This window comes from Pteropus medius, unplaced genomic scaffold (assembly GCF_902729225.1).
Source record: "Pteropus medius unplaced genomic scaffold, Ma_sr-lr_union100, whole genome shotgun sequence".
Taxonomy (NCBI): Eukaryota; Metazoa; Chordata; class Mammalia; order Chiroptera; family Pteropodidae; genus Pteropus; species Pteropus medius.
In genome coordinates this window covers 15,358,587-15,372,763 of record NW_024349797.1, presented here as the reverse complement: position 1 = coordinate 15,372,763, position 14,177 = coordinate 15,358,587, and the positions used below count along the sequence as shown (strand labels likewise).

Below are 14,177 nucleotides of genomic sequence, written 5' to 3'. Positions count from 1 at the left end.
TCTTAGCTTCTTGTGGTGCTGGTCTGTACTCGGTATGAAGAAGACTCTTAATGAGAAGAAGCTTTCTATTGCTCACGAACCAAAATTAGGTGTAGTGTCTTAAGGCTGTAAGATTACAATAGAGGAAAGTAGAACAGTGAAGTATTCTTTTTCAATATATATTTTCCTTTTGTAGTTGTAGCATCTCGTAGAGCTTAGTTCTATTTCATTGACATTTATAGATCTAAAGTGCAAATTTAATTAAGATTTACCTGCTTTTCAGGAAGCTCCTAAAGTTAAGTCGTACTTGAGGGTCATTAGCATAAACTAATTTCTTCCAATACGCTATATAAATTGAAGGATACCTTTATTGTTGTATGTTGAATATAATAAATAACATCTCTTTAGAGAGTAAGAGATGTTCTCAACAAGAGATCTTCAACTTTATTTAATTTTTCAAGCATTTGTTCTTTCTCTGTAATCTGAAAAAAAAAATGTTTTCACTGAATGTCTACTTGGAAGATACTGGCCTCACTATCCAGGAGGGTGTGTTTAGAATTTGAGCTAGTATCTTAAATTCATGGCTCAATTTTTGCAACGAAGCGTTATCTTTTTGATTCTGCCTTTAATATATTGTACTTGTATGGAATGCATTCAGGAATAAATTTTCACAACCATCTAGCAAGATGCCATTTCAGACTTGCCTTCGTTTGTGAAATTGTTGCCAAAATGTTCTTTTAAAATAGACTGCGCATATGAAATGACTTCCCCTCGCTCCTCTGCTAGCATCTTGACACTGTTACTCTCTCTAACAGCAGTTGTGTATGCCTGACACATACATACCTACAAGAGGACACACACACACACACACACACACACTTTTTTGAGTGATTTGGGAGTTTGTGAACACTTTGTTTAGGGTAAATTTGAAGAGATTGTGTCTTTTGAGTTCTTTTTAGAACATTTCTAACAAACTTTTGTTTTTTGATTATTAGAAAAGTTCCAAAGATAGTAGGGTTCCCACATACCTCACACCCAGTTTCCCTTATTTTTCATACCTGACATTACTGTGGTCCACTTGTAACAACTAATGAACCAGTATTGATACATTATCATTAATTAAAGTTTATACTTTATTTGAATTTCCTTTATTTTTACCATATGTCCTTTTCCTGTCCCAAGATGCTATTCAAGATAGCATATTATAGTCATCTTGGTCCTTAGGCTCCTTTAAATTGTGACAGTTTTTGATGTTCTTGACATGGTTAACTATATTTTAAAATTAATTGATGAAGAAATGTCTTTCTAAAATGTATTTTTCATTAAATCTAAAGTTATTTCTTTCCAAAAGGGCAAGGCTGGAGAGTTAAATCAGCTTTTAAATGCAGTTAAGTCACTGCAGGAGAAGACAGTTATGTTTCAAAAGGAGAGAGACCAAGTCATGTTGGCCCTGAAACAGAAACAAATGGAAAACACTGCGGTGCAGAATGAGGTATGCTTTCACTCAAGAGAAACAGTGATTCAGGCACCAAGTTGAATAATTATTAAGTAAGAAAACTGTAAAGAGTACCATTTAAAGTGAATTTCCTGGTTGATTTTTTTCTTAGTCTTTCTCTGATGTGCTATAGTAGGATTTTGATCTCCCAGAGTGTATTTTATTTCAGTTTTCAAAAGCGAAAACCAGGAATGAATCATCATGTTGTATACCTGAAACCAAATTATACCTTAATCTTTTTTAATGAAAAAAAAAAAAAGTGAAAATCATGGCATATCTTGTATATAAGAAAACTTTCCTACTCATAAAATATAGAAGAAATTAGATTTCCTGAAAAAATGGTCTGTCGCAAAAAGCCTCGTACTTTGTATAATTAATTCCATTGTCCGTTATAGCCACAAGGAATGAGATCTTACGTAAACCTTCCAAATGAATATTCAGGATGATTTCAGGAGACTTTTCCCAGCATAAACACATCTTGCAGTATGAGAAATTTGTCCACAATTAAATACTTAAACAATGGGGAAAAATTTGATAACAAGCGGCTTGTGGGATGGATGGCAGAGTGGGGGGGCTGTGAATTTTGTAGAAGAAAAATAAAGAAATGTCCTCTATTTAGGTTCAACATTTACGTGACAAAGAGTTACGTTTAAACCAGGAGCTAGAGAGATTACGTAACCATCTTTTAGAAACAGAAGATTCTTATACTCGGGAAGCTTTGGCTGCAGAAGATAGAGAGGCTAAACTAAGAAAGAAAGTCACAGTATTGGAGGAAAAGCTAGTTTCATCCTCTGATGCGATGGAAAATGCAAGGTAATTTTCTCTTTCTTTTTTAGCATTAATATTAACCAAAACTTCTTGAATGTAAGACTCAATAAGTATTTTTCATATATTACCTCATTTTATTCACAAAAGTTAATATCTCCATTTTACAGATGAAGAAAGTTAGGGTAAAGAGGTTTGGTAGTGACCTTCCCGAGATCAGGCACACACACTGTGTGTGGGTTTCATACTCAGGTCCATAACTCTTAACCAGATCTGGCATTCAAACTGAGATTTCTATGCATTGTAACCATTACTCTAATTGCCTCTCATCATTTTAGAAGCTTAGACTTAAATTCTGACTGATTTAATTAGCCGTTCAGGCTTCCAAATAATCTAATTTATGTAATTTTTTTTTTTTTTTAAATCAAATGACCTAATGTTGAACAAGGTTTGGCTCTAAGAAGGGAGAGACCTAGGTCAGTATGAATTAACTCTTGGCTCTAATAAATTAATGAGTAACCAGGTCCCTGCTTATAATATTGTAAAATTTTATTTCTCTCAATAAAATGCCTTGTTTTTCTTTTTTTTTTCCTTACTACAAAACATTTTATTTTCCATTTTGGGAAAATCACATAAACCAAAAAGAACATAAAGCCACAGTCCCACCCACCCCAAAATCTTTTTTGTGAGCCTTTATATGCTTCTATATGTGTGTGCATATATGTATATATATATTTTAAAGCAACATAGAGATCATACTTTCAAACTGTTTTGTATCCTATTTCTATCTACTTAATATGAGTATCAGTTACACCATATGTTTCTGCAATATCACTTTATGGCTACACAATATACCATGATTTGGATTGCCATAATTTCTTTAATCCAGTCATTTATTTTGGACATGTAGAGTGTTTCAACTTTTCAGAATCACTAAGAGTGCTATCATGATATCCCAAGATAGGTATTTTTATGTTGATCACAGATTATTTTCTTAGTGTAAATTTTTAGAAATGGAAGTTCTCATTCAAAGGGCATTTTTAAAACTTTTGAAATGTACTGCCAAGTAATCTTTCATAAGAATTATGTCCATTTATATTGCCATTAGTGGTATATGCATATTTTCACTTATCTCTTTTCTATGTATGATGCTGAGGGAGACAGAAGGCGATAGTAGGTATTATATTCATTTGCAAAGAGACTCTGAGCCAGTAGAGACAGTACTGAGGGTGACCTCCTCTCTCACTTGTAGGCCCTACAATGTAGGGTATATTGTTATGCCTTCAGACTCATATGGAAAACTTGTTTAAAATGAGAATGAAAACAATGAATGATCATTTGTGTATGTGTTTAACATTGGCAGAAATGCCAAAACATCCTCAGGCTATCAAATTGATAATCTTTCCTTTCAATTTTAAGGCCCTGTTTTTTCTAATTAAAGTAGTTTCCAGTCTCTGCCCCCTTTCAGTCACCCTTCATAATAATTACCAGAATAACCTTCATTAAGTAAAGCTGTGATCTTGTTACTCCTTTTTTTCAGACCAGGGTAGATGCTCATGATTTGGTCCCAGGCTGTCTACCCTTAGCCTTATTTCTCACTATCATGTACATTCAGCCAAACCGTATTACTCAGTTTCTCAGGAACAGCTACTGTTTTTCTTTTTCCCCTGCTTTTTCATTTCATATCCTTCTACCTGAAAATAGGCCTGATCCCTCACAGTTTCCCATTCATCAGACCTACTCAAATAAAAGAATTTGTTTTCCTCAAATAGAAACAGTTCCTTACTAAAGAATGTTTTATTTAGTCTGATAGGGCACTTATATTTTACTTTAGGGTGCAGGTAATTGTTGACTATCTTACAGTTCTTCCCACCCAATGGAATGTAAAGTCACTTAGGGTAGAAATGATGCCATTTATTTTGTACTCTTCCCACAAGCATATATTCTTATACATAGGTTTAATAGATCATCAGGAAATATTTGTTACATAAGTAGTAACTCAAATCTACAAACCAGATTGTGGTGTTTTGAGCCCCTTAACAACAGTAATAACTGGAAATTTATTAATTTTTTGAGTGACATCACTGCTCATTTCATTCTTACAATCACCCTTTGAGCGATTTGCTAACTAACAAAGTTCAATAAAACCCAGGGACATTTGAGGGCATTCGTCCCTTGATTATCAATTTACTCCTCTTTCCACAAGAGGGTGCTATTGGGTAAAGTTTCTTCAAAGTTAGCTGCTCTTAATGAGCTTTGATGGGCTGCTCTCGAATAAGAATTTACCTGGATGTTAAAAACTTAGGAAAGACTATTGCTCTATTTTGTATGTAATAATTATACATTAAAGAAGTACATCAGTGACATAAGCCTGGGTAGGTGCTATATAAATCTCTTAGAGAACTCTGAGTTATTATTTGGGGCAGGTATAGGGGTTATTTAGTATAAGCAGAAAGGTGATGGTAAAAGATAACTAGTAATCAGAGCAGTTAATCAGTGGGCTAATCTTAGGAAAGTCATGACTTCACCATGATTGCAAGTGTTAAAAGCAAGGGCGTGTCATAGAATTCATTGCTTGTTGGGTTGGAAGCCCGACAAAATGACTTCCAAGGTCCCTTACAACTTATAATTTTATGATATATGATATATGATATAAAACATCGTAGAGTTTTAGCCTGGAAACATGAAGGTTGCGGGGTATTTGTAAATTTTTTTTATAGTGGCATTTTTTGTTTAGCCCAATTCTGTATTTAAATTGACTACCATTTATTCACAGTTACTTTCACAGAAAGGATGGTTGGATTAACAAAAACAACAAAGATCAGGGGCACTCTTCAAGTTTCTTTGAACTCTAACTTGAATTTAGGGCAGTAAAATGTAGGGAAGGTCAAATTCATAGAGACAGAAAGTGGAATTATGGTTGCTGGGGGAAGGGGAGTTATCGTTTAATGAGTGGAGTTTCAGCTTGGGAAGATGAAAAAAATTCTGGAGATGGAAGGTAGTGATTGTACAAGTGTGCATGTACTTAGAGCCACTGGACTCTATGCTTAAAAATGGTTAAAATGATAAATGCTATGTATATTTTACCACAAAAAAAAAAGGTAGAGAAGGGGCTTCATCTTATTAAAGTTATCTAAATACTTTGAAATCTAACTTGCATTTAATCCAGTAAAATGTAGGGAAGATGTTTCATCTTGTAAAGTACCTAAATAGAAACAGTTTGACTTTTATTTTTTGTTTGTTTGAAGCCATCAAGCCAGTTTGCAGGTAGAGTCATTACAGGAACAACTGAATATAGTCTCTAAGCAAAGGGATGAGACTGCCCTGCAGCTTTCTCTGTCTCAGGAACAAGTAAAGCAGTATGCTCTGTCACTCTCCAACCTGCAGATGGTACTAGAGCATTTCCAACAAGGTACGTTGTATGGTCAGCCTTTCAGTGCAGAAAAATTACTGTAGTTACCGGGAATGTTGGCTTATTTGAATGCTATTTTTGATTAGGTGTAGGGATATCTTTGAAAGGTTACCCATCTGTAGGGGGGAAAGATAAGTAGTCATTAAGTTAATTTAGACTGCTTTTACAATTAAGACTGCAGAACATAAACTATAGTATTTAAAATTTTGGTTTAGTATCATGACAAGTTAAGGTGACCATTGGGGGAAGTGTGAGGGTCACATAGAAAGGATCATGTGATGAAGAGGGGAATACAAAGGACGAGTGGGGCCCACATGTAGAAAAGATGGTCTGGTTCTGAGATATTGGAGATTGAACCCACTTCCAAAAGTTAATCATCAGTAACTACTGTCCTTTGAAGTATTGATGAACTTGTCCTTAGCTCTTCATCTATACTTTGCGGTAACTACATTTTCTAATTAGGTGAAAAATACTTTTCTAGAAACACAGTAACAGCGACCAGAGAAGTTTTACCCCAATAACAATATGCTTTTTCACATCTACCAACTATCTTCCGATTTACCCCCTTTAGTTCTTTCACCCGTCTGCTTGTCTATTCATACGTTCAGTAATCATTGGCAGTGAATTAACTGCTAGTGGGAGGCAGGTGGGTGGTGAGGGGGTGAAGCGACAGGGGTTATAGTTACGTGTCTCAGCTGAAGTTTAAACTTGTATGAATGTACACCTTCAGGGTTACTCATATGGTTGAAATCTTGAATTTTAAGTATAAGATTTCTCTAGGTCGACTCTGTATAATGCTAGAGTGGACATGCGTGCAAAGTAGTGTGGTACCGAGGCCATAGGGAAAGCTTTGCCAAAGAGGAAATATGTGAGTGGAGTTCTGAAGGGGGGAAGAGTTTGCAAGATGGGCAAGATGGAGAAGCATTTAGGCAGAGGAAACTGATCTCATTACTTAAATCCAGTTGATATTATCACTAAAGGTATATAATTTTCTTGTTGAGACATTTTTTACCAAGGATGAGCCTACGCTGACACATCATCGTCACCCAAAGTCCATAGTTCACCCGAGGCTTCACTCTCGGTGTTGTGCATTCAGTGGATCCGGACAAATGTGTAATGACACATTTCCATCATGATAATGTCATACGGAGTATTTTCACGGCCCTGAAAGTCCTCTGTACTCTGCCTGTTCATCCTCCTCGTTACCTCCTGCAAACACTCATCTTTTTATTGCCACCATAGTTTTGCCTTTTCTAGAATTGTCATTATAGTTGGAATATTACAGTATGTAGCCTTTTCAGATTGGCTTCTTCCACTCAGTCATATGCGTTTAAGTAACTTTTTTTCTTTTTTAGAGGAAAAAGCTATGTATTCTGCCGAACTAGAAAAGAACCAACAGCTGGTAGCTGAATGGAAGAAAAAAGCCGAAAATATGGAAGGAAAAATACTGTCATTACAGGTTGGTTGAAATAATTTTTCCTTGTAATTTTATTATTAATGAAACAATTAGTTGTAGAATCTTTGTCTTGGAAATAATCTTCTAAACAAATAATTTAGTAAATATTGTTTGAGTGGCTAACCTGTACCCTGTGCTGGGGCATAAGAGGGAACAGGACACTCAGGACACAGCAAATATGAGATGATAGGAGATTTAAATTCATTAGTATAGATGGGTATCTTAGAGATCACAAGAAAAAATCTACAGTTTTAACTTTATAATTTTCTCTTTTTAAAATATATTGCATACTGTATTTCACATGGATTAAAATAATGTATATTATCCCATTAGATCTTTTTCTCTTGCAGCATAATCCTTTAAAATATTTCTTCTTATTTATTATGCTGCATTTCATACATACAAAAATTATACATAAGACATAAATAAAACGAACCCTCATGAAGACAGATGACACGAAAGCAACCTGCTTTTAGATTTAGGATAAACTTTCTAAGTCATGAGTAGACTCTGGTGATAGCTGATGGAAAGTAATAAAATTTCTTTACATGTCATTACTGGTGAATATGCTATTCAGGCACATTAATATTCCAAATAAGGGAAGCCACGTTTCCTTTAAAGGTTTGAAATCTTTATTAAATATATAGATAATATGTATAAAATATAAGGATAGCAATACAGCAAATACCCACATGCTCACCACACAGTATAAGAAATAGAACGTTGTCCTTTGAAGCTCCTTGTGCTCTCCTCACTTCATCCTCCTCTTATCACGTCCTGGGTAACTCACTACTCCAAAATTTTAAGTTTGTCACCCCCTTGGTTTTTTAATTTTTTTAATGGTTTTATCACATACAGATTTGCACTCTAAACAATACAGTTTGTTTTACATATTTTTGAACACTGTATAAATGGAATTTTGAACTGTATATAAATTGAATCATTCTTCTGTGACTTGCTTTTTTTGCTTAGTATTATGTCATGAGTTTCAGTGATGTTACTGTGTGTTACTGTGTGCAGACAGTTCATTATTTTCACTGTTCTATTCATTACATGAATATGTAATTTACCTGTTTTATTGCTAAAGAACATTTCATTTTCTGATATAAACAATGTGGTTTTGAACTTCTTTGTTTATACCTTCTGGTGTTCATGTACAAGAATTTCTTTCTGGTGTGTGTCTTGATTGGCATTGCTGAGTCGTGGGATATGTATGAGCAATTTCGACTTTATTAAATGTTGCCAGTTGTGCTAATTTACTCCTGCCAGTGTGCATGAGAGTTCTACCTCCTTGGCAACACTTGGTGGCATTATCAGAATAGTTTACATTTTTGCCAGTGTGGTAGTGGAAGGGCTATCTTCTTATGGTTTTAATTTGCATTTCTCTGACTACTAATGAGGTCAGTCAAGCATCTTTTAATATGTTTATTGACCTTTATGCTTCCTTTCTGGTCAGCTCATTAATACATTTAAAAAGATATTTTATCTAACACTTTTAGTTGTTTCCAGTGGGTCCGGAGTATATAGTCTGTCATATTACTGGAATGGAAGTCACATTTTCTTTTTAAACTAGCTTTATTTTTAAAATTTAAAATGTAACATATATTTAGAAAAAGAACAAAATAAATCAGAAGAAACTAAAGAGGGAATTAATAGATAAGAGCTGAAATTAATGAAATAAAAACCAAACAGATGATAGAAAGAATAACAAAATCTAACTTAATTTTTGAAGTCTTGATGTAGTTTTGAGTTTTAATAATTTCTTAAATGTAAATGCTATGAGGTTAAAAAAAATCATTTGAAAGCTTATTTAAATTTTCTTTATACTACATTTAGCTTTGCAGATTTTGAATATTAAACATTTTATGTATGAACACATATGTACAAACATATACACGTAATTATTGATATATGTGTGTTATATATGGATACACACCTATGAGATTTATTACAAGGAATTGGCAATGTGATTTTGGGGGCTGGCTAAGCAAGTTCAAAATTGGTAAGGCCCGGCAGTCAAAATGGGAAGATCACAGCACAGGCCGACTGGAACTCACAGGCTGGGGCCAAAGTTGCTGTTCCCAGGTGGTTAGGAAAGAACCCCACAAGCAGGATGGGACTCCATGGTCACGGGCCAAACTTGCTGTCCACAGAAGGAATTTCTTCTGTCTTTTGGGGAAACCTCAGCCCTGCTTTCAAGGACTTTCAGCTGGTTCAAGCAAGCCCACTACGATTATCCAGGATAATGTGTCTTCCTTAAATTGAACTGATTAGGAGTATTTTGATTGTTCTGTAAAATACCTTCACAGAAACATGTAGATTGTGTTTGATTGAATAACTGGGGACTCAGACCTATCCAAGATGACACGTCGAAAAGCTGTCACGCTCTGATTCAAGATGGTGAAAGTTGACCTGAAATTTACATTGGTGAATACTCTATAGAGTAGCCAAGAAAATTGTGTGAAAGAACAGCAGTGAGGAAGGACTCACCTACTGAATATCAAAATAGAGCCATAAATCAATACCATATTGACTAGATTAGTGGAACAGAGGACAACCTAGAAATAGAGCTCAAGATATAATCAAGAGTTTAAAACTAAATCCTAAACTAAACCAATTTCAATTTGATGGGAAAAGAGATATATTATCTAATAAATGATGTTGGCACAACTGGCTGTCTATATGGAAGAAAATAAAAATTGGAGCCCCATCTTACATCATATACAAAAGTAAATTCCAATTGTATTAAAGTGAGGATTCTCAGCTGAGAGTGGTCCCGGAAGTCTGGAGGTATCCTTGGTTGTTACAGTGACTGCCTGGGTCTTCTGGCATTTAGTGGTCAGGGGCCAGGAGTGTCAAAAGCACTCTCCATTGAGAAACATTATTTTAAAGATGTAAATTTTTTTAAAAAATTAAATATCTTTTAAGAAAATCTAGAAGACCACATGTACAGTCTAGGGACAAGGAGGAGCCTAACCAAGACTAAAACTCAAGAAGCTATAAAAACAAAGTAGGCATGTTTGACTATATTCACTTTAAACACTTTTACATGGCAAAAGATATTATTCAGTCAATAGACAATTGGCAGGTCTGCCAAATGAAATTTGTAGCACTGATGACAAAGGGTTCATATCTACGATACAGGGTGCTCTTACAAACTGATAAAAGACAGCTCAGTAGAAAAACGGGCAAGATATGCAAAGAGGATTTCACAGAATAGCAGGTGTAGCTGTCCTGTAAACATGAAAAGTGCTCAAGTTCACTAGTAGTTATAGAAATAAAAATTAATAAAATAATAATGAAACATCACTGTATACCCATTAGGCTTGCAAAAATTGAAAAGAACATCTTGACTTTTTGTATCTGCTTTTTGTAGCTTTTATTCTCTTATTATTGCTACTTTTTTTTTTTACTTTCGTCACCATGTTGTCTTTTTGTGGCATCCTCCTTTTCTAATTAGTTACTCTAAAGGAGACCAAATTGTGTTGTGAAGTGTGGGTTCTATCTTTGACATTTATTCGTTGTGTGATCTTGCCCAGCATCACAGAGGAGTAGCTTCATCAGCTGAACTAAAAAGGATTGATTGATTCTAAGATGTCTTCCAGCCCTGTAGTTTGTGAAATAGTTTTTCATGCTGCTTTTTAATGAACTTTCCATCCTCAGGAGCGTTTGGATGAAGCAAATGCTGCATTGGATGCAGCATCAAGACTCACGGAACAGTTAGATTTAAAGGAAGAACAAATGGAAGAACTTAAAAAACAAAGTAGGTTTTTTTTCTTTTCCTTTTTGTCCCCCTTACAACACTGGTGTTGAATCAAATGTAGGCTTTCCCCAGGGAGCAGTACAGTTGGGTGAGACCAGCTTCCTTTGGTAGGTGACTTCCATTTCCATCTCCCATGACCAGTTTGCTTCAATTTGAATATGATCCTAGTGAAACCAGAGTCATAAATTGGCCCTGGCTGTCCAGTTAGTTTTCCTTGGTATTGAGGCAGACCAGGTGTGTTGGCTGTCACCCTGTTGACCATCAAGGAAGTTGATTGGACCGACCTGACCTTTTATGATTATGACTTCTCCTTAATCAATCCATGTTCATCCTGCCTAAAGCCATCGGATGTGTTAGAGTGTGCAGCATTGCCAAGTAAAGGAGTAATGTTTTTGTATAATGAATGTCTGGTTAGAACTAGCTTTTTATGATTATAGATGGTGCTTTACATACAGAGCACTCATCATGTATTTTTTGATGCTTGTAAGGTTTCTCGTAAATCCTGTCAGTTCCCTAAGGTGAGTCCTGTGTTTAGGATTTTCAGTTGGACCTCAGATAATCAGATGGTTAATAAGTGCTTGTTGGATCTAACAGCTGACAAAGATGGCATGTCCTCATTTAATCTCTGATTTAAGGGGCCCCAGGAAGCCGAAGCCATTCTTGGGCTGCATTTAGTAGGTAATGATTTAAAGTTACTGTAAAGGTGATAGTGGAACCTAGAAATGCACCAGCTTGCACTGTGAGCACCTGCACATGTGGACTAAGAAGTACCACCTAAAATAAATAGAAATTAGAAATAGGCAAAAATAGAAAATGGTACAGCAGAAATACTGTCAGACTACAGAAATAGTGACTCGGTTGCTAAGGAAGCAGCAGAGAAGGACCACCGAAACGTGGGTACCAAAGGACAAGCCCAGTAAGTGGGCCTACATCCAGTAGGAGACAGGAGATGATTTTTAGGAATACAGAAAACAATAAGATAGACCATTCGATGTAGTTTTCCTCAAGATAACTTGATTATGAGGCAAATTACTGCCCAACTAAAAGTCCTCTGTTTACTATATAAGACTTGGCTAGCCTTGGAACTCTAAATCTCGTAAAGGAGATGGAAAAAGGCAGCAAGCAAACAGTTATATATTGAGTATCATGGACATTTTACATAACATATACTGTATTATTTAGTCTTCCCTTGTTTATTCTTTACAAGTAAAGTAGGGGATATTAGTTCCATTTTATAAGTTAAACTGAGATTGGAACTCTTCTCTTTTAAATAGGTGCCTGAACAAATACTAAGTAGTGGAAGGACTTTGATAACATTTAACAACTACAATAAGTCATAGAATTTTTCATCTTACCATCATCTGCTGAAAATGACTCAGGTGGATGTCTAAAAGGGGATATGACGTTAAATATTATAATAGCGTGACATGCAGCATTGAGCTGCATGACCCTTGACCAAAGCTCATGTTCTTTCCATGTTACTGATTTCTTCCTGACAGGAAAGTGGTTATTTATAATCTGACCTATATTTGTTGTGTATATCTCCATCTCCTTTGAAGACAGCACAGTATCCTCTGTTGTATCCTACATGTTGAAATGGTTGCCCTTATATGGAGGCAGTATATATTCGGAAACCAGTCTAGTTAGGTTGAAGGCCAGTGCAGCTGCAGCATTATCTAACAGAAGTCCCCAACCCCTAGGCCGCGCACTGATACCAGCCTGTGGCCTGTTAGGAAGTAGGCTGCATAGCAGGAGGTGAACAGCAAGGCGAGCCAGCGAAGCTTTGTCTGTATTTGCAGCTGCTCCCCAGAGCTAGCATCCCCACCTCACTTCCACCTCAGATCATCAGGCATTAGAGTCTCATAGGAGCACTGGTCCCTGGTGTCAAAGAGGTTGGGGACTGCTGATCTAGAACACATGAGCAACTCAGAGGAGACACACTAGGCACCCAAAGGATTAGCCAAAGAATTGATATCTTAGGGTGGGGCTAGACTAATGGAGGTGAAAAGGCAGTATTCTGAACCAATTCACTGATCTGTGTGACAGCTCACTGCTGCATGTCACGCTATTATAATATTTAACATCACATCCCCCTTTAGACATCTACCTGAGTCATTTTCAGCAGATGATGGTAAGATAAAAAAATTCTATGACTTTTTGTAGTCGCTGAATATTATGAAAGTCCCTGCACTACTTAGTACTTGTTCAGGCACCCATTTAGGCCCCCAGTAGAATAGTAGAATATTTTCAGATTTTGATTATAAATGACAAGTCTTAGGTGACTTAGGTCCCTATTCATGTAAGAAGTTACAGTTAATATTCATTGTAAATGCACAGCAACTTTGCACTGGTTTTGTGGACCCAACATTAGCTACAGAAAAAGCTCTCGTTCATGCTTATACAACTGGTATTTGAAAGGGCAGGCAAGAGGCCAGTACTGCACAGACAGGAAGGGGAGTAAATAGACAGTTAGTTCTGCTGTCTTTAAGCTATTCTTGCCATTTACAGTTCTTCTTAACAATCTGTTTTCTTTTATTACCTAAACGCTTGATACTGCTTTTATATCTCTTAACAAAAATGTGATTTCATTTTCTCAAAGCTGCACTCTTGATTTGATAATATAAATAAAATTTTGACTTGGTTGTTTCAAAAGATCATTGTATATTTTCTTTCGTAGATCATTAAGTACTTTAAATGTTGATTGATGTAATACTGTACTTTATTTTTAACACAAAACTTGGCCAGACAGCAAAAATATTTGCCAGGAGAAACAATTTTGAAAAGGACAGATTGGCTTTTGTTGCAAGGAAGTACATAGAGACTTGAATTGTAGAAGCAAAGTATTGTTTTATCTCTAAGCATCTGCAGACTGATGATTAGTTGATATGAAGTTTCAACATTTAAACAATTATTAGGAAACTCACTTTAAAAAGTGATTTTTTTTTATTTGAAATGCTTGATTATGTCATTGCTATTAAAGATGAAATGATTCAGTCTGGTCAGATATGAAAAGGGAGCTATTGCGTATAATATCAGTGTTAAAACAGTAAATTATTGATGATTTCAGTTGTTCTTAGAATACGTAATTGTTAGTCCCAAATATGTGCAACTGCGCTTAAGAGTTCAGGATATTAACAGGCTTTGTATGAAAATGCTTTATCAGGCATTAAGTACTTAATGAGAACCACTACTTGGCTTCATTTTAGATACTGTGTGGCATGTTAGTTAGGAATCCTTGTTTCGAGAAAGTAACACAGAGCACAGACACACCATAGGTTCATAGTCTTAAGATAGTGCACATTTCGTT

The 14,177-nt window shown here is 35.6% G+C and overlaps 1 protein-coding gene across 2 annotated transcripts in view; it reads left to right on the top strand.

Moving 5' to 3' along the window:
• The window catches only part of TRIP11 (thyroid hormone receptor interactor 11), a 67,714-nt gene that overhangs the window by 28,292 nt on the left and 25,245 nt on the right, over positions 1–14,177 (top strand). For both annotated transcript variants that reach the window (XM_039884039.1, XM_039884040.1), the window contains 5 exons: positions 1,331–1,471; positions 2,094–2,287; positions 5,488–5,651; positions 7,007–7,110; positions 10,771–10,870. In XM_039884039.1, the coding sequence (XP_039739973.1) occupies positions 1,331–1,471; positions 2,094–2,287; positions 5,488–5,651; positions 7,007–7,110; positions 10,771–10,870 (703 nt within the window). The remainder of the gene's footprint in view (positions 1–1,330; positions 1,472–2,093; positions 2,288–5,487; positions 5,652–7,006; positions 7,111–10,770; positions 10,871–14,177) is intronic.